The 25,727-nt window shown below is 49.6% G+C and overlaps 1 protein-coding gene across 2 annotated transcripts in view; it reads left to right on the top strand.

Moving 5' to 3' along the window:
• The first annotated feature begins 282 nt into the window (after positions 1-282).
• Positions 283-25,727, top strand: part of LOC131701589 (sodium/potassium-transporting ATPase subunit beta-1-interacting protein 1-like) — a 122,174-nt gene continuing 96,729 nt past the window's right edge. For both annotated transcript variants that reach the window (XM_059000368.1, XM_059000369.1), the window contains exons 1-2: positions 283-479; positions 695-1,241. In XM_059000368.1, coding sequence (XP_058856351.1) covers positions 1,188-1,241 — 54 coding nt within the window. In that variant the 5' untranslated portion in view covers positions 283-479; positions 695-1,187. The remainder of the gene's footprint in view (positions 480-694; positions 1,242-25,727) is intronic.

The following is a 25,727-nucleotide window of genomic DNA, read 5'->3' as shown; positions in this document are numbered from 1 at the left end:
TGCTGGAAATACTGGAACAATATACAGGTAGCCTGTCCTGCCCACGGGTCGGGCTGCCTACAACACGCTTCTTATCTGGACAGACTGCACACAATGTTATCGTTTTCCTGTTTGCTGTATGTGTATGTTACACACGTATATTGCTGTTTGCTCTTTTCATGAATGATTATCAGTTCTTTTCCGTTTCCATTCCCCACGGCACTGTAGTATCGCAGTCATTTTACGCCCCGCCTGGGAGAAGGCAAATCCGACCCACGTGGTCACTCGCCCTAGCTCCCTCGGGCAGGCTGCAGAATTCATTATATCAAGTGAGACGGCTTGGCTGCCGCTCGCTTCGCATGCTACACACAGAGAAAGGCAGACGGCAGGCAAATTGACAAAGACCCCGCGTACTGCTCCAGTGCCACTTGAGTCTCCGGCTTTATCTTTCATTCTGGACACACTGAAATGAATGCAGCCCACTGGACACAAGGCGATGCGTGAGTTACAACAGCCGTGCTTCTGTGTTTCATCATCGCTATTGCTATTTAACATTGTTTTTAAATGCACAAAACAAGTACGAAAAGAAAGCACGAGCGGGTGTGTTTTTTGTTTGAACCCTTTTCTTTTTTTAGTGGAGATGATACACAAAATCAGGAGGCTCTCATCAACCCCTCTTTCTTTCTCTCTCCTTTTTGTTTCTTTCTCTCTCTAGCATCTGACAAAGGTGTGGCAATAAATCTCAGATGATCGCTCAGTCTAACGCAGGATCCCTCCGCCGTGTATTACTGTACTAACAGTATATAGCAGCAGCACAGTGGAGCAGTTTGTGGAGTTCGTGCTGCTGTCTGGAATGAACCAAGAGGGGAAACATCAGAAGATATAGGAAGCTGAGAGACGCCCACAGCATGTAAACGGCTTCTGGGTACTGCAGATCCGTGTTTCACGAACATCACGGCCGCTGATGCTCGCTACTCAGCGCAGGGAAAGCGTTTTGTTGGGACTCTCCTCGGGAAGTGCTCGCGTCGCGCCGTGCTAGCTCGCGCTCAAGTGAAAGTGTGACTGCACAGGGCGGCTCGTGCTGTGCGACTGGAGCGAGACAGGTCATTGTTATTCATATTAACATTAGAATTATCAGCAGCAGCCTTTGTCGCTATCGACTGGGAGAATATCGTGGATATTGTGGATAAGGTCTCTAACCCTCCAGCATGGGCAAGTGCAATGGAAGATGCGCTTTGGTGGTTATATGCGGGTTGCAGCTGGTAAGTGATATATTTTGTTATTTTCATTATACTGTATCTAAAGGTTGGTGTGTCATTTGATTTAATAATATACTTTACGCATTACTGATGTGCTCTAGCTTCTTAATCGCATATTCAAAAATACTGTAATACAATACTTTCAAAATAGCTTACCCTGCATGCACTGTACAGTCTTTCTGGACAATATCACATTGTGCTACAGTGTATTAATGCAGTGTATTTTTCATTATGGTATCGTTTTGTTTCCTATGTAAAACAATATATATATAAACCGTGATACCTCGTGTTTCATCTGTCCATCCAGACAACTATGTGTTTGCAAGTGTGGCAATTTCTACAGAAAGCATGCAGACCTCAGTGCACAGGGGCTGGTCTGGGTATCAGCGTGCAGACCTCAGTGCACAGGGGCTGGTCTGGGTATCAGCGTGCAGACCTCAGTGCACAGGGGCTGGTCTGGGTATCAGTTTGCAGACCTAAGTGCACAGGGGCTGGTCTGGGTATCAGCGTGCAGACCTCAGTGCACAGGGGCTGGTCTGGGTATCAGCGTGCAGACCTCAGTGCACAGGGGCTGGTCTGGGTATCAGCGTGCAGACCTCAGTGCACAGGGGCTGGTCTGGGTATCAGCGTGCAGACCTCAGTGCACAGGGGCTGGTCTGGGTATCAGCGTGCAGACCTCAGTGCACAGGAGCTGGTCTGGGTATCAGCGTGCAGACCTCAGTGCACAGGGGCTGGTCTGGGTATCAGCGTGCAGACCTCAGTGCACAGGAGCTGGTCTGGGTATCAGTGTGCAGACCTCAGTGCACAGGGACTGGTGTGTGCATATGTATGTGTGTCTGTGTATATGTGTGTCAGTGTTTGTGTATATGAATGTGTGTGTGTTTGTATGTGTGTGCCAGAGTGTGCTCTACATAGATCAAACACCAGTGTAAGAATGGGGGGGGGGATGCAAGTTTATTATCAAATGGGATTTTATTATACACACAGAATCCAAATGTATATATTAAAAATTTATATATATATATATACACTGAAATGGAGTCAAACAAACAAAAAATCACACATGCATGCAGTGGATCTGATTCACTGTCAGCTAGTGGAGTGAGCAAGTAGTGATTCACTTCCAGCTCTATTGCTTCCTTCTCAGGCACATTGGGGGCATCTGTAGCTCCTGGCATGCTGCTCATCTTGAAAAAGCTGCCCAAGGTGGTCTTGGTCTTTTTGTCTGGTGCTCCCCCTTCTCCTTGGGGATCGGTCTCTGTGCTGCTGCTGCTGGCAATACCAGCGGAGCTCCTCTCCTGCTGTGCCAGTGATTCCAACTCTGACACCACTCTTGTTTGGATGGTGGCAACCTTGTCCTCGCTGATATAATGCACCTTAAATTTTGGGTCGACAAAAGATGCAATGTCCAGAAGATCTTGGGTGTCAGAGTCAGAGTACTTAGCGTTGAGATAAGTCAGAATCTTAATTTGAATGGACTTTGAGTTCTGTATCGTCTTCTTTCAAGGCTAAAGCACTGTTGTTGAGAAGATGTAAGACAGATAAGAGACCCTCACATAGTTTTCACCTGAAAGAACATCAGTGAAATCCAGCAGGGGGCTCAGAGACTTGTTCACTGAATCCCGGGCAGCAGTGTCCTGACATGTAGGAACTAGGTGTCTGTGTTTTTTTTATCTGCAGCTAGGACCTGGGTTATTGCTTTTTCCTGTTCCAGCACCCTTTGGATCATTTTGTGATGAGATCCCCAGCGTGTGGGTGACTCTATTACCAGCTTGTGCTGAGGTAGATTGAGCTCATCTTGAGCTGAAGCCAGTGCCCTCGTTTTTTTCCAGCTGTAAGAGGAAGTGCTCACCACCGACTTGCACACACCAACAGCACAGTCAATGCAGCAATCACCTTTCACACTGTTTTCTATTAAAAAAAATGAAGAAAAGCAAATCTGAGGAATCTTTATAGAATGTAAAACTGTATAGCTATTCTTTTAGAAATGGGAAACAAATTATTACATGTACACATATTAATGTTTTCTCAAATAATAATCACATTTTTTCCGTAAGTACTATTGGGGGGGAAAAAAGCTGTTTTTGTAGATTATATTATTAAAAACCATTGTCTATAATGTTTTTGTCAGTCTGTTTAAAAACAAATACCCAAAGAAAAAAAGAGAAAAAAAGTTCCACAGCACAGGAACTTTTTCCCCTCTTGGCTAAATCGCAGTCTGTTTTCAAATACAGTATGAGGAACAGTAACGGTAACTCCTTTATGACGTTTTTACACAAGGCTTTCTAATCTGCGAGTATCATTTGCACTGATTCTTTATGTAGAAGAACCACGTTTAATCCTAATAAAACAACACTCTCTTTTCAAAGAGTTTTTACGTATTAGGGTCATGAATTGGAATGACTGAAAAAATATTTCAAATATTATTTAACTTTACTTTTTTTCAATATTAACAGAAAAAAAACATTTATAAATATAATTCAATATTTAAATAATAAAAACAGTTACTATACATGCATTAATTCTTAATAACACTCTCTTGTAGGTTTTAAATTAAAAACGCTTCCCGATAGCGACGTGAAGCCTGTGTCCTGAACACTGAAGTGTAGTCCAGGCATTGAGTCCTGCGACTTTGAGCCGCTGTGTGTGGTAATGCAGGTTTGCTGCTCTTCTCGCAGACCCCAGGAAGACGGAGCATCTCTCAATCGTGGAGTTATTGCTTCACCAGTGTGCTCTTCAGGGAAGGAGGACGTTTGCAAGCGCTTGTTGCACACGTTCCAGTCAGAGTCGGTGTCGTGCGCAGTTACACTGATCTGTGACGGAGTCGGTGTCGTGCGCAGTTACACTGATGCGTGACGGAGTCGGTGTCGTGCGCAGTTACACTGATGCGTGACGGAGTCGGTGTCGTGCGCAGTTACACTGATGCGTGACGGAGTCGGTGTCGTGCAGTTACAATGATGCGTGACGGAGTCGGTGTCGTGCGCAGTTACACTGATGTGTGACGGAGTCGGTGTCGTGCGCAGTTACACTGATGCGTGACGGAGTCGGTGTCGTGCGCAGTTACACTGATGCGTGACGGAGTCGGTGTCGTGCAGTTACAATGATGCGTGACGGAGTCGGTGTCGTGCGCAGTTACACTGATGCGTGACGGAGTCGGTGTCGTGCGCAGTTACACTGATGTGTGACGGAGTCGGTGTCGTGCGCAGTTACACTGATGCGTGACGGAGTCGGTGTCGTGCGCAGTTACACTGATGCGTGACGGAGTCGGTGTCGTGCGCAGTTACACTGATGCGTGACGGAGTCGGTGTCGTGCAGTTACACTGATGAGTGACGGAGTCGGTGTCGTGCGCAGTTACACTGATGCGTGATGGAGTCGGTGTCGTGCAGTTACACTGATGCGTGACGGAGTCGGTGTCGTGCAGTTACACTGATGCGTGACGGAGTCGGTGTCGTGCAGTTACAATGATGCGTGACGGAGTCGGTGTCGTGTGCAGTTACACTGATGTGTGACGGAGTCGGTGTCGTGCGCAGTTACACTGATGCGTGACGGAGTCGGTGTCGTGCGCAGTTACGCTGATGCGTGACGGAGTCGGTGTCGTGCAGTTACACTGATGAGTGACGGAGTCGGTGTCGTGCGCAGTTACACTGATGCGTGACGGAGTCGGTGTCGTGCGCAGTTACACTGATGCGTGACGGAGTCGGTGTCGTGCGCAGTTACACTGATGCGTGACGGAGTCGGTGTCGTGCGCAGTTACACTAATGCGTGACGGAGTCGGTGTCGTGCGCAGTTACACTGATGCGTGACGGAGTCGGTGTCGTGCAGTTACAATGATGCGTGACGGAGTCGGTGTCGTGCGCAGTTACACTGATGTGTGACGGAGTCGGTGTCGTGCGCAGTTACACTGATGCGTGACGGAGTCGGTGTCGTGCAGTTACACTGATGCGTGACGGAGTCGGTGTCGTGCGCAGTTACACTGATGCGTGACGGAGTCGGGGTCGTGCGCAGTTACACTGATGCGTGACGGAGTCGGTGTCGTGCGCAGTTACACTGATGCGTGACGGAGTCGGTGTCGTGCGCAGTTACACTGATGCGTGACGGAGTCGGTGTCGTGCAGTTACAATGATGCGTGACGGAGTCGGTGTCGTGCGCAGTTACACTGATGTGTGACGGAGTCGGTGTCGTGCGCAGTTACACTGATGCGTGACGGAGTCGGTGTCGTGCGCAGTTACACTGATGCGTGACGGAGTCGGTGTCGTGCAGTTACAATGATGCGTGACGGAGTCGGTGTCGTGCGCAGTTACACTGATGCGTGACGGAGTCGGTGTCGTGCGCAGTTACACTGATGCGTGACGGAGTCGGTGTCGTGCAGTTACACTGATGCGTGACGGAGTCGGTGTCGTGCGCAGTTACACTGATGCGTGACGGAGTCGGGGTCGTGCGCAGTTACACTGATGCGTGACGGAGTCGGTGTCGTGCGCAGTTACACTGATGCGTGACGGAGTCGGGGTCGTGCGCAGTTACACTGATGCGTGACGGAGTCGGTGTCGTGCAGTTACACTGATGCGTGACGGAGTCGGTGTCGTGCGCAGTTACACTGATGCGTGACGGAGTCGGTGTCGTGCGCAGTTACACTGATGCGTGACGGAGTCGGTGTCGTGCGCAGTTACACTGATGCGTGACGGAGTCGGTGTCGTGCGCAGTTACACTGATGCGTGACGGAGTCGGTGTCGTGCAGTTACACTGATGTGTGACGGAGTCGGTGTCGTGCGCAGTTACACTGATGCGTGACGGAGTCGGTGTCGTGCGCAGTTACACTGGTGCGTGACGGAGACGGTGTCGTGCGCAGTTACACTGGTGCGTGACGGAGACGGTGTCGTGCGCAGTTGCACTGATGCGTGACGGAGTCGGTGTCGTGCGCAGTTACACTGATGCGTGACGGAGTCGGTGTCGTGCACAGTTACACTGATGCGTGACGGAGTCGGTGTCATGCAGATACACTGATGCGTGACGGAGTCGGTGTCGTGCGCAGTTACACTGATGCGTGACGGAGTCGGTGTCGTGCAGTTACACTGATGCGTGACGGAGTCGGTGTCGTGCGCAGTTACACTGATGTGTGACGGAGTCGGTGTCGTGCACAGTTACGCTGATGCGTGACGGAGTCGGTGTCGTGCAGTTACACTGATGAGTGACAGAGTCGGTGTTGTGCGCAGTTACTCTGATGTGTGACGGAGTCGGTGTCGTGCGCAGTTACACTGATGTGTGACGGAGTCGGTGTCGTGCGCAGTTACTCTGATGTGTGACGGAGTCGGTGTCGTGCGCAGTTACACTGATGTGTGACGGAGTCGGTGTCGTGCGCAGTTACTCTGATGTGTGACGGAGTCGGTGTCGTGCGCAGTTACGCTGATGCGTGACGGAGTCGGTGTCGTGCAGTTACACTGATGAGTGACGGAGTCGGTGTCGTGCGCAGTTACACTGATGTGTGACGGAGTGGGTGTCGTGCAGTTACACTGATGCGTGACGGAGTCGGTGTTGTGCGCAGTTACACTGATGCGTGACGGAGTCGGTGTCGTGCGCAGTTACACTGATGCGTGACGGAGTCGGTGTCGTGCGCAGTTACACTGATGTGTGACGGAGTCGGTGTCGTGCGCAGTTACACTGATGCGTGACGGAGTCGGTGTCGTGCGCAGTTACACTGATGCGTGACGGAGTCGGTGTCGTGCGCAGTTACACTGATGCGTGACGGAGTCGGTGTCGTGCAGTTACACTGATGAGTGACGGAGTCGGTGTCGTGCGCAGTTACACTGATGCGTGACGGAGTCGGTGTCGTGCAGTTACACTGATGCGTGACGGAGTCGGTGTCGTGCAGTTACACTGATGCGTGACGGAGTCGGTGTCGTGCGCAGTTACGCTGATGCGTGACGGAGTCGGTGTCGTGCAGTTACACTGATGAGTGACGGAGTCGGTGTCGTGCGCAGTTACACTGATGCGTGACGGAGTCGGTGTCGTGCGCAGTTACACTGATGCGTGACGGAGTCGGTGTCGTGCGCAGTTACACTGATGCGTGACGGAGTCGGTGTCGTGCGCAGTTACACTAATGCGTGACGGAGTCGGTGTCGTGCGCAGTTACACTGATGCGTGACGGAGTCGGTGTCGTGCAGTTACAATGATGCGTGACGGAGTCGGTGTCGTGCGCAGTTACACTGATGTGTGACGGAGTCGGTGTCGTGCGCAGTTACACTGATGCGTGACGGAGTCGGTGTCGTGCAGTTACACTGATGCGTGACGGAGTCGGTGTCGTGCGCAGTTACACTGATGCGTGACGGAGTCGGGGTCGTGCGCAGTTACACTGATGCGTGACGGAGTCGGTGTCGTGCGCAGTTACACTGATGCGTGACGGAGTCGGTGTCGTGCGCAGTTACACTGATGCGTGACGGAGTCGGTGTCGTGCACAGTTACACTGATGCGTGACGGAGTCGGTGTCGTGCAGTTACAATGATGCGTGACGGAGTCGGTGTCGTGCGCAGTTACACTGATGTGTGACGGAGTCGGTGTCGTGCGCAGTTACACTGATGCGTGACGGAGTCGGTGTCGTGCAGTTACACTGATGCGTGACGGAGTCGGTGTCGTGCGCAGTTACACTGATGCGTGACGGAGTCGGGGTCGTGCGCAGTTACACTGATGCGTGACGGAGTCGGTGTCGTGCGCAGTTACACTGATGCGTGACGGAGTCGGGGTCGTGCGCAGTTACACTGATGCGTGACGGAGTCGGTGTCGTGCAGTTACACTGATGTGTGACGGAGTCGGTGTCGTGCGCAGTTACACTGATGCGTGACGGAGTCGGTGTCGTGCGCAGTTACACTGATGCGTGACGGAGTCGGTGTCGTGCGCAGTTACACTGATGCGTGACGGAGTCGGTGTCGTGCAGTTACACTGATGTGTGACGGAGTCGGTGTCGTGCGCAGTTACACTGATGCGTGACGGAGTCGGTGTCGTGCGCAGTTACACTGGTGCGTGACGGAGACGGTGTCGTGCGCAGTTACACTGGTGCGTGACGGAGACGGTGTCGTGCGCAGTTGCACTGATGCGTGACGGAGTCGGTGTCGTGCGCAGTTACACTGATGCGTGACGGAGTCGGTGTCGTGCACAGTTACACTGATGCGTGACGGAGTCGGTGTCGTGCAGTTACACTGATGCGTGACGGAGTCGGTGTCGTGCGCAGTTACACTGATGTGTGACGGAGTCGGTGTCGTGCGCAGTTACACTGATGCGTGACGGAGTCGGTGTCGTGCGCAGTTACGCTGATGCGTGACGGAGTCGGTGTCGTGCAGTTACACTGATGAGTGACGGAGTCGGTGTCGTGCGCAGTTACACTGATGCGTGACGGAGTCGGTGTCGTGCGCAGTTACACTGATGCGTGACGGAGTCGGTGTCGTGCGCAGTTACACTGATGCGTGACGGAGTCGGTGTCGTGCGCAGTTACACTGATGCGTGACGGAGTCGGTGTCGTGCGCAGTTACACTGATGCGTGACGGAGTCGGTGTCGTGCAGTTACAATGATGCGTGACGGAGTCGGTGTCGTGCGCAGTTACACTGATGTGTGACGGAGTCGGTGTCGTGCGCAGTTACACTGATGCGTGACGGAGTCGGTGTCGTGCAGTTACACTGATGCGTGACGGAGTCGGTGTCGTGCGCAGTTACACTGATGCGTGACGGAGTCGGGGTCGTGCGCAGTTACACTGATGCGTGACGGAGTCGGTGTCGTGCGCAGTTACACTGATGCGTGACGGAGTCGGTGTCGTGCGCAGTTACACTGATGCGTGACGGAGTCGGTGTCGTGCACAGTTACACTGATGCGTGACGGAGTCGGTGTCGTGCAGTTACAATGATGCGTGACGGAGTCGGTGTCGTGCGCAGTTACACTGATGTGTGACGGAGTCGGTGTCGTGCGCAGTTACACTGATGCGTGACGGAGTCGGTGTCGTGCAGTTACACTGATGCGTGACGGAGTCGGTGTCGTGCGCAGTTACACTGATGCGTGACGGAGTCGGGGTCGTGCGCAGTTACACTGATGCGTGACGGAGTCGGTGTCGTGCGCAGTTACACTGATGCGTGACGGAGTCGGGGTCGTGCGCAGTTACACTGATGCGTGACGGAGTCGGTGTCGTGCAGTTACACTGATGTGTGACGGAGTCGGTGTCGTGCGCAGTTACACTGATGCGTGACGGAGTCGGTGTCGTGCGCAGTTACACTGATGCGTGACGGAGTCGGTGTCGTGCGCAGTTACACTGATGCGTGACGGAGTCGGTGTCGTGCAGTTACACTGATGTGTGACGGAGTCGGTGTCGTGCGCAGTTACACTGATGCGTGACGGAGTCGTGTCGTGCGCAGTTACACTGGTGCGTGACGGAGACGGTGTCGTGCGCAGTTACACTGGTGCGTGACGGAGACGGTGTCGTGCGCAGTTGCACTGATGCGTGACGGAGTCGGTGTCGTGCGCAGTTACACTGATGCGTGACGGAGTCGGTGTCGTGCACAGTTACACTGATGCGTGACGGAGTCGGTGTCGTGCAGTTACACTGATGCGTGACGGAGTCGGTGTCGTGCGCAGTTACACTGATGCGTGACGGAGTCGGTGTCGTGCAGTTACACTGATGCGTGACGGAGTCGGTGTCGTGCAGTTACACTGATGCGTGACGGAGTCTGTGTCGTGCGCAGTTACACTGATGCGTGACGGAGTCGGTGTCGTGCAGTTACACTGATGCGTGACGGAGTCGGGGTCGTGCGCAGTTACACTGATGCGTGACGGAGTCGGGGTCGTGCAGTTACACTGATGCGTGACAGAGTCGGTGTCGTGCATTTACACTGATGCGTGACGGAGTCGGTGTCGTGCGCAGTTACACTGATGCGTGATGGAGTCGGTGTCGTGCGCAGTTACACTGATGCGTGACGGAGTCGGTGTCGTGCAGTTACACTGATGCGTGACGGAGTCGGTGTCGTGCAGTTACACTGATGCGTGACGGAGTCGGTGTCGTGCGCAGTTACACTGATGTGTGACGGAGTCGGTGTCGTGCAGTTACACTGATGCGTGACGGAGTCGGTGTCGTGCAGTTACACTGATGCGTGACGGAGTCGGTGTCGTGCGCAGTTACACTGATGTGTGGCGGAGTCGGTGTCGTGCGCAGTTGCACTGATGCGTGACGGAGTCGGTGTCGTGCGCAGTTACACTGATGTGTGGCTCTGTCGTTCGGCACAGTTACACTGGTGTGTGGCTCTGTCGTTCGGCACAGTTACACTGAGGTGTGACTCTGTTGTTCGGCTTCTTAGCTACTCGCCCACGACACTCTGTGTATATTGCTAGCAGAGCAGTTTGCGAAAGTACTTGCGACTTGGAAGCTGGTATTTCTTATTGATAGTTTTCTACTTTGGGAAGCCTTCTTTCTCCACAGTGTACACAGGAACCATATCTTTGGGAAGCCTTCTTTCTCCACAGTGTACACAGGAACCATATCTTCTGCGATATGGTAGGTAACTGCCTCTGTAATGTCGATGGCATAGGGCACGACACTTGAAAATGCCTCCGATATTGATTTCTGCTTCAAGGATGATTTTGGCTTGACGGTCTTGTCATTGGCAGACTGGCGTTTCTCATTGCATTTGTCTAATTCAACTAGATGCCGTTGCTTCAGGTGATGAAAGAGGTTTGTTGTCTTGCCTCCTTTTCGCTGACCGTGCTTTGCTTAAAAACCCCCAAAATACCCAAACTCTGAGCTCATGCCCTTCTTTGGTACCAGGTCATCATCTTCGTTTGGTTGGGAAGTTTAAACCTTTGCTGCTCTCGTCTGTTTCCCCCTGCTTACTCGTCGCCGCCGTCACGTTTCTGAGCCTCCGGGCGGATAGGTTTGGCTGGAGAGGCGCGTCAGTGGAGTGCCTGGAGAATGAAACGCCATGCCCAAACACCGTCTGTGCGCTGTGCCTAACTCAAACTCAAACACCTCTTTACTTTCCCACATACTACTATTTTGGTTTATTTATTTTATTTATTTATTTTTCATTTAGCTGCGTCTTTTGTATACTGGCCACAAAAAATAAAACAGCAATATAATCTAACCCCACAATATTTTTATTGTGAATAAAATGATACTCGGATATACGATATATCGCCCAACCCTAGGTTTAGGCCTTGCTTTGTTTGATGGGTTCAGTACTGGGGTGTGTGTGTGTCTGTGTGTTCTGGAATGAGAAGAGGTCTTTGACATTTACTGCTAGTACCGGGGGGTTCCAATCAATGCACCAGCATTTTGCTGCACACACTGCCCAGAACTGGAGCAGACTGATGAAATTCCCTCCAGGGTTCTGTAGAGACGGGTGGAAGTGTACAAAGGTTCACCATCAAACTAAAGAAATGCATCTAATAAAAAGTGTCGTCTTGTGCACCACAGACTACCGATTGACAACGGCATTGACTGTGTTCTGTTCTTTTCAGTTTATTTCAGCACCGTTCAGAATGAGTCACATGCACAGTTGACCATGTCTTTTATGGTGTAAGAGTGTCTCAACAGTACATATTAACTGATACCAGCGCCTGTGGCCAGGATGAATACTGAGTGGAGGGGTTGTGTTGTGTGCCAGCAGGTTGCTGTTGCTAATCCACATTGCAGGTGCCATTGTTTTATTGTCCAGCAGGAGTCTTGCTCTTCATGGCTGTGTTTGACTGCTGCGTTCTAGCTGCTTCCTGACTTCAGGGATGTTACGAGTTCATTCAAATGCACAACGATGACTGTAGCTTGTCTGTCACACAGGGAGCAGCAAGACTATCAGTGACACATATTGCAGAGCTGCAATTTCAGCATTTTGCTGCACGATCATGTGCTAAGCAGTGGTGCAGTTAATAGCCACAGCAATGAAACATAGTGTACTTTTTCAATTTGGAATGTCAAATAAAGAATAAAAAAACAAAATGTGAACTATTCATGAAATGAGTTGCATGAGATCTTGGGAAGGAACTATGGTTGCTGCTGGTATGTGCGGCTGTGTCTTTCATCTCCATTACTTATTATAACAATCTGTTTTCACATTTAATCCACAATTAGTCGGGACCACATATAACAGTAGTTAGTTTGAATGCAGTAATTGTGCTTCCCGCTGCCAGATCTAGATGGCTGCTTGGCGCTGTGGCCTGAGGCTCACCCTCCCTAAACTGGCGCTTAGCTAATCCCCTACCCCCCGCCCCCCAGCTTAGAACTCTATCCCAATTAACAACTTCCATAGCCTGTGCAGCGCTGGTCCTGACTGCCCAAAACACAACCCAAAAAATACCATGGCAAAAGCGTAGCCAAGTGTAATAAAGCACAGTGAAAGCATTGTAAAGCACAGAAGGTGTAGTCTGGGGCTGGGGGCGGGCTGTCTGGAAGCCGGGCGTACATCCCTCTGCTGCTGCTGGAGAGACAATGGGCAGTGCCAGCAGCAGCTTCATGTGCAAGCCTTTTAAAATTCAGTGTGACTAACACAGCTCAGCTGCAACGTTATTAAAGCACATTGAAGACAGACAGGCAGGTACTTTCAAAACCTTTTAAACCCCGTCTCCAGCTACTGGTTATTCAACAGAGCCACACATATGTGATAGGGTGTGGCCACTTTATTAGGGATGATCAGGAAGCTGGTTGGTTTGGGTGTGGGCTTGTAGGCTGGGTATTAGCCTTCACTATCAAGTTACAAAACTCACAGCACAAACTCCTCCACCAGACAAATGATTTATCCTTCCTTATATACATGTGGCCACTCCCCAATCAGCACCAATTACCTAATTGAGGAATGGCTACACCTGTGATTGCTGTCAGGGATTGATTTAACCCCCTCCCTGCCAACCTTCCATTCCCACACCCACACTAACAGCAGCAGGGTTTCATAAGAGTTTGAGAGGAGCAGGATAGGGGAGCGCATCCCAGAATGCAAACAGGAAATCACTGAGCACTGTTTCACACATCTTCAAGGTAACTCCTCTGAAGATAACTAATGATTGGTCGACTGTGAGGGAGGGAGGGCAGGCGGGCAGGCGGGAGGAAACACCAATGAGCCACTTGGGCAACCAGTATGAGTGTGGCCAGGAATACTACTTTTACATCTCCTTTTTGTTTTATAATGCAAGGCAGATACAGGGATGGAAATAACACTCCCATTGCATAGCAGTTTGATCCATTCCTGGTTTTACTAAGTTTAATAAGTCACACCTGAGCTTGTTACCTATACACTGGGGCTAATCAAGAAGATATGGAACGGGTGAAAATGCTATGCAATAGGATCCTTATTTCATCCCTGAGATACATTGTAGCTGGAATGGAATGTGCTGCCAGCTCTAGTCTACCTCCCTCTTGTAAAGGAGACAAGGAAGCAGTGTGCATCAGAGGAGCCACGGTGTTTAAAATCAATCATCTTGCCTCCTATTTGCAGAGTTCTCACTGTCCCCCTTTGAGTCTGATTGTGTTTATAAAAAAAAAAAAAAAATGTCTTCATTGTATCTCATCACTGCCTGTGTGGTCAAATGACCATTGGAGTGAAACTGAACTACAGCTTTGATTTGATTCTGACTAGGAAGCAGTTTTCAACTTGTATAGCGTGTCTTTAAAACATCCTCATGCTCCAAACTGAAGTATAAAAAACAAAAGGCTTTGAGCAGAAGAATGCTAATGCTAGTGCTGCTGCTGCTGCTCATAAGAGCTAAAGGGGTTTGATTTGAAAACCTTGGTTAGCACCCCTTTAACTAGTCAGGACTGAATACCCAACTGGGATTGAAAAGGCTTTCACAACAGTAGCAGTGAATTTGGCACTGCGTTGTCTGGTTACTGTTGAGTGATAAATATTTATTGAATGGCTTCTGTTCACAGTTGGAGGCTGAGTGATTAAAGAGTGGATTTTGACAGGAGCTTTCGGCAGGGAGTGGAGTGGATGAGCTTTAATGAGCTTTGAGTGACACCTGTCACAGAGAAGAGGAGCTTGGGGGGAGAGCGCTCGACGGGGCGAGGGAGATTTTAAAGGATTAGCAGATGCAGCATTACTGTTGAACCTGCTCTTATCAGCGAGGGAGTGGCTGCCCAGCCAAATGGTCTTCAAAGCGTGCAATGGCACTGGTAGAACTGCATCACAGTGGTTAATATACAGCTCTTCAACGTTCCTTTAGACAAGAACTAATTGAGAATAAAAACAATGAATATGGGGAAGGTCCTTCTAGTATAGTGCATGTACAATATTCTGTCAAATTTGTGGATGATTAAACGGTGAAATACTGAGGGAGCACGGTACCATGTTTGTATTTTGGCATGCGCTGGTATGAACAAACATTACACAATGGTGATCTTTTGCAGGACCGATGGTACCATATCAGCACCAGACAGTGTGTAGAATTTGCTCCAGATCCCTTGCATTGCCCTTGCTGGTAATGCTGTGGTCTGCTAATGGTTCTGTTAGTGTTTCTTTTTTTTCAGAGTAATACACTGAGATAATAATGGGATCCCATTGGGATCATCCCTTTGAATAGTTTCTTCCAGCTCTGTATTGACCGTTCATTTGAAAGCCGGACACGTCCTGCAGGACTCTGAGGCCTAAACCTTCCACTGCACATCAAAAACTCTGTCAGACTTCAGAGCTGCTGAGAGCTGTCAGCTCTTAAGAGGTGAGCCTGGGAGCCCCGTGAAGGGATGAGCGTGGGTGAGCCCGGGAGCCCCGTGAAGGGATGAGCGCGGTGAGCCCGGGAGCCCCGTGAAGGGATGAGCGCGGGAGAGCCCGGGAGCCCCGTGAAGGGATGAACGCGGGGGAGCCCCGTGAAGGGATGAGCGCGGGAGAGCCCGGGAGCCCCGTGAAGGGATGAGCGCGGGAGAGCCCGGGAGCCCCGTGAAGGGATGAACGCGGGAGAGCCCGGGAGCCCCGTGAAGGGATGAGCGCGGGAGAGCCCGGGAGCCCCGTGAAGGGATGAGCGCGGGAGAGCCCGGGAGCCCCGTGAAGGGATGAGCGCGGTGAGCCCGGGAGCCCCGTGAAGGGATGAGCGCGGTGAGCCCGGGAGCCCCGTGAAGGGATGAGCGCGGGAGAGCCCGGGAGCCCCGTGAAGGGATGAGCGCGGGTGAGCCCGGGAACCCCGTGAAGGGATGAGCGCGGGAGAGCCCGGGAGCCCCGTGAAGGGATGAGCGCGGTGAGCCCGGGAGCCCCGTGAAGGGATGAGCGTGGTGAGCCCGGGAGCCCCGTGAAGGGATGAGCGCGGGAGAGCCCGGGAGCCCCGTGAAGGGATGAGCGCGGGTGAGCCCGGGAACCCCGTGAAGGGATGAGCGCGGGTGAGCCCGGGAGCCACGTGTAGGGATGAGCGCGGGTGAGCCCGGGAGCCCCGTGAAGGGATGAGCGCGGGAGAGCCCGGGAGCCCCGTGAAGGGATGAGCGCGGGTGAGCCCGGGAGCCACGTGTAGGGATGAGCGCGGGTGAGCCCGGGAGCCCCGTGAAGGGATGAGCGCGGGTGAGCTCGGGAGCCCCATGCAGGGATGAGCGCGGGTGAGCGCGGGAGAGCCCGGGAGCCCCGTGTAGGGATGAGCGCGGTGAGCCCGGGAGCCCCGTGAAGGGATGAGCGCGGTGAGCCCGGGAGCCCCGTGAAGGGATGAGCGCGGGAGAGCCCGGGAGCCCCGTGAAGGGATGAGCGCGGGTGAGCCCGGGAGCCCTGTGTTGGGATGAGCGCGGGTGAGCCCGGGAGCCCCGTGAAGGGATGAGCGCGGGTGAGCCCGGGAGCCCCGTGAAGGGATGAGCGCGGGTGAGCCCGGGAGCCCTGTGAAGGGATGAGCGCGGGAGAGCCCGGGAGCCCCGTGAAGGGATGAGCGCGGGTGAGCCCGGGAGCCCCGTGAAGGGATGAGCGCGGGTGAGCCCGGGAGCCCCGTGAAGGGATGAGTTCCTGCACACCAGGAAGTTGGAGCAAAGGGTTAATACAACTCTTGATACGAAGCAACATAGAATAAGAAAAGGATACCTGGATGCAAATGAGGAAAAACAACATTGCACAAGTGAACATTCAATAAAAGTAAAACAACTTCCAACTTCCAGGGGAAATACTTTCTTGTTGGCCGTCACTTCCATCTTGCAGGCTCTTGTCCTTCTCCAGGCTGCTACAACATGCTAATCATGCCTTCTTTTATTACATCTGCTTCAAAGTGGGCTTTAAATGGCAAATTACGTTGATTTTCATGTTGCATATCCTTTAATTGGGATACATCCCTCCATTACGATACAATACATCATCTAGACAAGGTATCGATACAGGATGAATCGTTACACCAAGACACGCCAGGTACCTACATGGAGTGCAGCAGCATGTGCACAGTATATACGGGACAGACAGGAAGCAGTACCCTGATTTAGAGGAAGACGTTTTCAGTGAAACCTCAGTAAATGTATTCTCGAGGCAGAGCTGAGGAGTTCAGTTTAGAAGGAAACCAGGGTGACCAGTGAACCACACGACTGATTTAAATCTGCGCAACACACGGGAGGAGAAGCTTGGAAACCAATTCACTTTCATTATTTCCTTACTAGGGTCACACAAGATGTTTATAGTGGTTTGCACCTAATTGGCAGCAGGACTTTTTAAGGGTTTAATAAACAGCAGGAGTCTTATTGAAATAAATCTCGGCGCTCAAAACAAATATCCACAGGGTGTAATTGAATGAAAAGGTTCTTTCACTGGAAAATAATTTCACTGAACGCTGTCTACTTGCCAGTTTAAGAAAGACTGTCTTCCACTGTCTGTCACCTGTGCTTCTTCCTGCTCCCCTAAGTGGAGCTGTGGCTTATGACTCTAATAAAAGCCTGAAAGCTGAATCGTTTGAAGAGCAGAGCTGCTGCCGGGATGGTGGCGTTAACCTTGACCCTTCTGTGACCTACCATGAGCACGTGAACCCACGGGACCATGAGCACGTGAACTCACGGGACCATGAGCACGTGAACCCACGGGACCATGAGCACGTGAACCCACGGGACCATGAGCACGTGAACCCACGGGACCATGAGCACGTGAACCCACGGGACCATGAGCACGTGAACCTACGGGACCATGAGCCCACGAGGGAGGGACCACGAGGAGCAGGCGGGCTGCGGAGTGTCACAGTGTTCCTCTGCACTGAGGAGCAGGCGGGCTGCGGAGTGTCACAGTGTTCCTCTGCACTGAGGATCAGGCGGGCTGCGGAGTGTCACAGTGGTGTTCCTCTGCACTGAGGAGCAGACGGGCTGCAGAGTGTCACAGTGTTCCTCTGCACTGAGGAGCAGGCGGGCTGCGGAGTGTCACACTGTTCCTGTGCACTGAGGAGCAGGCGGGCTGCGGAGTGTCACAGTGATGTTCCTCTGCACTGAGGAGCAGGCGGGCTGCGGAGTGTCACAGTGATGTTCCACTGCACTGAGGAGCAGGCGGGCTGCAGAGTGTCACAGTGTTCCTCTGCACTGAGGAGCAGGCGGGCTGCGGAGTGTCACAGTGATGTTCCTCTGCACTGAGGAGCAGACGGGCTGCGGAGTGTCACAGTGTTCCTCTGCACTGAGGAGCAGGCGGGCTGCGGAGTGTCACAGTGTTCCTCTGCACTGAGGAGCAGACGGGCTGCGGAGTGTCACAGTGTTCCTCTGCACTGAGGAGCAGACGGGCTGCGGAGTGTCACAGAGATGTTCCTCTGCACTGAGGAGCAGACGGGCTGCGGAGTGTCACAGTGTTCCTCTGCACTGAGGAGCAGACGGGCTGCGGAGTGTCACAGTGTTCCTCTGCACTGAGGAGCAGACGGGCTGCGGAGTGTCACAGTGATGTTCCTCTGCACTGAGGAGCAGACGGGCTGCGGAGTGTCACAGTGATGTTCCTCTGCACTGAGGAGCAGACGGGCTGCAGAGTGCCTCAGTGCTCCTCTGCACTGAGGAGCAGACGGGCTGCAGAGTGTCACAGTGTTCCTCTGCACTGAGGAGCAGGCGGGCTGCGGAGTGTCACAGTGATGTTCCTCTGCACTGAGGAGCAGGCGGGCTGCGGAGTGTCACAGTGATGTTCCTCTGCACTGAGGAGCAGGCGGGCTGCGGAGTGTCACAGTGTTCCTCTGCACTGAGGAGCAGACGGGCTGCGGAGTGTCACAGTGTTCCTCTGCACTGAGGAGCAGGCGGGCTGCGGAGTGTCACAGTGATGTTCCACTGCACTGAGGAGCAGGCGGGCTGCGGAGTGTCACAGTGTTCCTCTGCACTGAGGAGCAGACGGGCTGCGGAGTGTCACAGTGTTCCTCTGCACTGAGGAGCAGGCGGGCTGCGGAGTGTCACAGTGATGTTCCTCTGCACTGAGGAGCAGGCGGGCTGCGGAGTGTCACAGTGATGTTCCTCTGCACTGAGGAGCAGGCGGGCTGCGGAGTGTCACAGTGTTCCTCTGCACTGAGGAGCAGGCGGGCTGCGGAGTGTCACAGTGATGTTCCACTGCACTGAGGAGCAGGCGGGCTGCGGAGTGTCACAGTGATGTTCCACTGCACTGAGGAGCAGGCGGGCTGCGGTGTGTCACAGTGTTCCTCTGCACTGAGGAGCAGACGGGCTGCGGAGTGTCACAGTGTTCCTCTGCACTGAGGAGCAGACGGGCTGCGGAGTGTCACAGTGTTCCTCTGCACTGAGGAGCAGACGGGCTGCGGAGTGTCACAGTGTTCCTCTGCACTGAGGAGCAGGCGGGCTGCGGAGTGTCACAGTGTTTCTCTACCCTGCCTCTATCTCCAGCAGCCAGTCAGCACTGCCTGCTCCACTGACAGATATTACAGGTGGATCAATTTAATTGAGCACCCAGGAGGCAGTGACTGTGAAAGTAAAAGTGACCCCCTAACAAGGAGATCATTAAAGTGTCCCACTCCTGCACAGGAGAGGCATTACCCAGTGATCCTGAATAGCAATGCAGACAGACAGCAGCACTGCAATGGCAATGCAGATAGACAGACAGTGGCACTGCAATGGCAATGCAGACAAGAAATGGCACTATAGTGTCAATGTAGACAGACAGCGACATTACACTGGTAATGCAGACAGACAGTGGTTCTACAAGGGTGTGGCATTTGTCTTTGAAATGAACAAACTCCAAGGTTAGTTGTGGTTGCAAAGTGATTGATCCAGTTGTAAGAAAGGTGTCAGTATTCAGACAGTCCAGGACAGTGCATTGGGGTTTGATTGGATTTGGAAGCAGGCACGCAGAAGATACTTGCACTGTAATGTTTAAGCTGATTTTCCTATCGAAGCTGCTGAAACTCAGCTGGGCCGGCTTGTGTTTGAATTGCTTTTTTTTGCTCACGTGCGCATCATCAGTTCATAGAAAATGATTTTGCTTTGGAACACCCACACATGAAGGATAAAAGTACCTGAAGTATGCCACTTATTTCCTGGTGGCTAAGCCTTCTGTTGAAACAGGGATCCCAACACTTCAGAGCTTTCTATGATTGATTCTCCTTCTCTCCTCCGCTTGAGTTTGTGCCATTTTAAAACTGAATTAGGAATGAATGAACTAGACTGATCTTACATTGTAGGTTCTTCGAATTATTAAACACTAGCTGTGATTTATAATGTGTGTAGAATAGTCACTAAGGAACACTCCTGTTAACTGGAGAGTACATGAGGTGTGACCTTACCTAGATTAGGGGACATCTCCCCCTTTTAATACTGCATTACAAACGTCAGCCACAACCCTAATCATTCAAGCATGTCTTAATTGTTTCTAAGCCATTAGACAAAGTAAATTGCTTGATCTTCAGTTATTTCATTGCACAGACAATTACATTACGAATGCTCGGTGGTAGAATATTTCTCTTTACTCAGCACCGCTTGTGTGTTCTGTAAAAGGAAACTCACTCCAGCTCTGCAGGCATGACCTTACACAATCATCTCATGAGACGGGCTTGAAGCAGCCCGAGGCAGTGTCCCTGAATGGGTTTCCAGCACAATGCGGAGTGTCACAGAGGCTGCTCCATTCTTTACAGCTACACCAGTGCAAACACAGAATGAATGAACTCGCCTTCACAGGGACTGGAGTGGTTGCCTCTTAAGACAAGTAAAGCTGCTTTTTCATGGCACATCTGTACTTTCCTTTTCTGAGGTGTGCTGGCTGGTAAGTACTGTGGCTCCTGGAGGACATGGAAAATGTGTTCTGTCGAGATCCTGGGATCATTTATCTTGTCATCTCGGCAATAACACACACAAGCGTTTTTACTGCAATATTCAAACCTCAGTTTGACCCGGGTCTGTTTGAGCATAACAGATAATGTGTGTGTACAGTGTGTGTGTATAATGTGTGTGTACAGTGTGTGTGTGTGTGTGTGTGTGTTGTATGTGTGTATAATGTGTGTGTACAGTGTGTGTGTATGTTGTATGTGTGTATAATGTGTGTATAATGTGTGTGTACAGTGTGTGTATTGTGTGGCAGATGGTGACCTAGAAACTAGTGAAGCATCTGAGCACGCACAAGGACCACTGCATACTGTAGCACAGTCAGGTTTGTAGAGCTCCTGAACCTTTCTGTTTAAGTTATAGGCTGGCTGCTGCAGAGCTCCTGAGCCTTTCTGTTTAAGTTATAGGCTGGCTGCTGCAGAGCTCCTGAGCCTTTCAACACTGGCTCTGCAAGCCGTCTCAGACAGAGCGGCCCCGACTCTGACACACCATTCAAATGTGAACCGAACCGTGCTCCTCCGAGCGAGGACGCCGCTGCCTCTGACAGGCGTGGAATCGTCTGTCCTCCCTAATGGCCAACTAGGGCTCTCCATTTACATATTGCCATGGAAACCAGCTGTCCCACACTAACAGATGCAATTATAACCCTCCCTTGTAATCAGTGCACAATAGGGAGAGTGTGTGTATGTGAGTGTGAGTGTCTGTGTGTGTCTGTGAGTATCTGTGTGTGTGTGTGTCTGAGTGAGTGTCTGTGTGTGTGTCTGAGTGAGTGTCTGTGTGTGTGTGTGTGTGTGTCTGAGTGAGTGTCTGAGTGAGTGTTTCTGTGTGTGTGAGTGAGTGTCTCTGTGTGTGTCTGTGTATCTGTGTGTGTGTGTCTGAGTAAGTGTCTGTGTGAGTGTGAGTGTGTGTGTGTGTGTGTGTGTGAGTGAGTGTGGGTGTGTGAGTGTGGGGGTGTCAGTGTGTGTGAGTGAGTGTGAGTGAGTGTCTGTGTGTGTGTGTGTCTGAGTGAGTGTCTGAGTGAGTGTTTCTGTGTGTGTGAGTGAGTGTCTCTGTGTGTGTCTGAGTAAGTGTGAGTGTGTGTGTGTGTGTGAGTGAGTGTGGGTGTGTGAGTGTGGGGATGTCAGTGTGTGTGAGTGAGTGTGAGTGTGTGTGTGTGTCAGTGTGTGTGAGTTAAGTTTTGAGATCGAGCAGCTACTAGGAATAAGACAAGCATTGCTGGGATAAATGGCCTGTTTTCGTTCATACATTTTCTTATGTTCTGATACAATTAAGCAAGTCAATATCATTGTGTGTCAGATGTGTACAGCTGTGAAGAACTAAGGGTAGCACTGTGTATTTGAATAGAAAAGTGACGACTCGCATGTCACGTGATTGTGAAGTAGTTGTGAAGCGTGCAGTTTTGACATTTGACATTTACAGTAAGAACATAAATACATAGATTTTTAAAAACCCATGCAGTTTTAAACATCAAAACAGCATGGGTCAATTGCAACAAACTAAAAGCAGCGTAGTAACTGGGGATGATCCCGTGGTTAAAAGCAGCATACTAACTGACGATGATCCCGTGGTTAGTACGGAGGACGGTACTAAACTAGTACGCAAGTTAATAGCAATCGCAACGAACCAAGCAGCTCAAAATAGCTGCGTGTTAAAATGTATCTCAATTGCAATGAACCCAAAGTGACTGCTCCTGCCCTCTAGAGCAGTGGTTCCCAGCCCTGGTCCTGGGACTCCCTGTGGCTGCTGGTTTTCATTCCAACTGAGCTCTCGGTTACTTAACAAGACCCTTAATTAAACTAATAATTTGCTTAATTATACCTTTTTAATTGTTTTCAGCTCTTAAACTCAAGATAGCTATAACATTTTATAAGTAAGTTGAACTATATATTTCATGCTTGGTAATTAAATGTCTCAGTAATTTGGAGGGTTTCAAACATTCATTGGACAGTACTTGTGCACAAATTACATGCTGCGGTTGAGGTATATCTCCACTTCCAGTACAAATAAAACTGAAATTCAAGTAGCTGTCTTCGTATTTCCTTCATTTTGCAGGGTTAATAACGGCTTGATGTTTTTTACTCACAACACCACCTCCTCGCTGTTCTTCAGCCCTTGCAGTTGAACTTGTCGAAGGAACTTCTGGATCATCATTCTGTGGGTTTTGGTGTTTTGAATTAAAAATGAATCCATATCTGGTATTTATTGTGTGTGTTTCCAATGATTTTTCTTCTGCTTTGTAATCTGTCGTGCTCCCGCTGAAATAGCTCTATACACCTGAGAATGTGTTACGTGACCTGAGAACACGTTCATTTCTGCACATACTTATGACATGCTGAAGCGTGTCATAAGCATGCAGGGAAAATAAAATATTCTGTGGTTTATTTTTGGAGGACCCCTTGAAACCTCCTCAAGGCCCCCTAGGGAGCCGCAGACCCCCGGTTGAGAACCCCTGCTCTAGGATACTAAAACACAGTACAAAGTTAGTCTAGCAGTATGTGCAGACTAAAGGCTTGTGGTATCATACTAACTAGAACAAAAAACATTTAAAAAATCCCCAAATGTATTGACAACTTTTATATCCTGTGTCTCTGCTTTCAGCCTCTTCCACAGGGAAGGCAGCATTAAATCTGCTTTCAAGTGTATCCTGTGCAGTTGTGCGCTGCAGAATTGCTGTGGAATCCTTTCGGCCATCCTCCACAGTTTCAATACAATATTTTATACACTCTATGAAATAAAGTTTTTGCTCCATTGTATAATTTTGCACAAGACTACTGGCTACACTTGCCTTCGTATGGATGTACTGAGAAATTAAACTTGTATAGGCTACGAAATAAATAATAACTGAAATATGTCATTAGCATATTCGATTTACACCTTTGATCCTACAAGTTGTGTTTATCCTCTAATGCAGCTTCATAAATTTCGGTGGTGTTTTAGGAAAGTCAGGTTACACATGTGAATTTGGGTTAAGGAAATGGGAACATATTCTTATACAATTCACCTTTAGTATTTACATTAGTGCATAAAGACATTTCCGTGCTTAATGTTCTGAAGTTAAAAAAAATGACAATTAAAAAACAATAATAATTAAGATGTTAGGTTTCTTTGAAAAGCTTGAACACAAAACAATGCCATTTGATGTAACTTAAAAGGTGAGTAATTAGATATAATAAAATGCTTTAATAAATGTTAGGTTTATTTTAATATCTGCAGGGAATCATTCTCGGACCCAAAGATTGATTCAATGAACAACAGGTACATTGCATTTTTATAGCAAAGCCCAGATTGGGTTTCCCCTCCCCAGTCCTGGCCGTTTCAGGGTCCATGTGCCATGTGAGTAGTGTTGTGTGCAAGCAATCCAGCCAGTTAAAACTGGACTCTTATCTTTTGGCCTATTGTGACTATATCTCTCATTGGGTCCCCTTGTAGCTTCACAGTTCTGTTATTTATTATCTCCTAACGTGCTTGAGATCCTCCTGGTCCACTGTGCTTTGCATTCTAAAAATCTCCTTAGAGCCTGGGCACCTTCCAGCCCATAGTGCTGTTATTTATTGCCTGCTTGTAGTCAATGCTGGGCAAGTAAGCTGTAGGCCCAGAGTCTATGACTCCGGCCCTCATCAATTGTCAGCAGTACATGCATTTTGGAACTAGCAGTCTGCTATCTGTGTCAGTCACGTTTCAGAAAATAACACAAGTGTAGCTCTGCCAGTCCGCATCCATAGCAAACTGCTACGCAGTTCTTGTTCCGTGTTTTCCAACAGCCATTATCTCGGATCGTGCTTGCAGGCTTGCAGGCATGAAGGCATGCGTTCTCTGAAAGCATGCTTTAAAGCACAGGGGCCCCAGGGAGCAGCGTTCAGAGCCAGCGCGGATCAGATCTATAGCCAAGGAGCATCGTTTAAAACTGTTATTATGAACTGGATCTGCCGCAGCGCCGCTTAGGATTCTTTTAACCTGCTACTCGTTGTCATTAAGGCCTACTGTCAGGCTTATCGTGAGTATGGTTTACATTCACAGCTTTATCTGATATAGCCAGATTTCCAAAATTAGGATTTGACCCAATTTCAACTGAAAATTCAATCTGACAGAGCCTGTCAGTAAAGTCTTCAAGCATTTATAAACCAGGGGCGTTCTCAGAGAGATCCTTTTCACTTAAAAATAAATAAAATAAATCAATAAAGTGATATTCTTTTTATAATATGTGTATTAAATAGACACATAATTAAAATGTGAAGGTATTGATATTTGTTTATAAGCAGATTTCACCAATACAAAATAATATATGTTGTTATCAACAGTCAAAAAAGAATAATGATAATGAACATATTCATAATATTACTAATCTTAACCCATTAAATACCAAATTAATTTTCTTAAAAATCAGAACACAAGCTGTATTGTTTCCTGAAATTGCTTTGGAATTGAGTCGATGAGGTCTGTAATGAACGCATTTCTTGTTATAAAGCTTCATTGTCGCAGGTCACGTACATCACAAACTCGTTAATCAAAATGCATGTTAACGAGATGAAGAACAATTATTATTATTATTATTTATTTCTTAGCAGACGCCCTTATCCAGGGCGACTTACAATCGTAAGCAAAAACATTTCAAGCGTTACAATACAAGTAATACAATAAGAGCAAGAAATACAATAACTTTTGTTCAAGTAAAGTACAAGTTTGACAAACCACAATTCAATAATACAGCAGGTAATAGTGATAGTTACATCAGGATATGATTAAATAGTGATAGTTACATCAGGATATGATTAAATACAAAGTACTACAGGTTAAAAACTTGGCAGATTACAGTATTCTGAAGTACAGGATTAAATGCAGTAAAATAGGGGCTGATAAGAGCAAAATAAAGCACATTTACATGAAGGGTGATAGTGTCCCAGGATACAAACAGAGGAGTTCTACAGGTGCTCTTTGAAGAGGTGAGTCTTAAGGAGGCGCTGGAATGTGGTCAGGGACTGGGCAGTCCTGACATCTGTGAACAATGAATGGAAGCTCTTACAACTCTTAGTGCATTTTGCATTTTTTTTATTTTTTGGATGGGAGGGGGATGGGGGTGTGGTAAGCCATTTATCAATGTAGGCTTGGCTGGAATTTATTTTCTTATGTTGACTTTACTTTTGTCTGTATTTTAGTGTGTACGATTTTAGGCTATAAATATACGTTTGAAGTGTCATGTGTGTTTGTAGCTGTTAATATTATACATGTATACCGTGTATGTAACACTTCATTATATATTAAGCTTTTAAAATTACGATCGAACTCCCTACCCAATACACAATTTGTTTATATTGTTCGGTGAAT

Source organism: Acipenser ruthenus, chromosome 25, assembly GCF_902713425.1.
Source record: "Acipenser ruthenus chromosome 25, fAciRut3.2 maternal haplotype, whole genome shotgun sequence".
Taxonomy (NCBI): Eukaryota; Metazoa; Chordata; class Actinopteri; order Acipenseriformes; family Acipenseridae; genus Acipenser; species Acipenser ruthenus.
The sequence above is the reverse complement of the archived record's forward strand: the minus strand, read 5'-3'. Positions and strand labels throughout refer to the sequence as shown.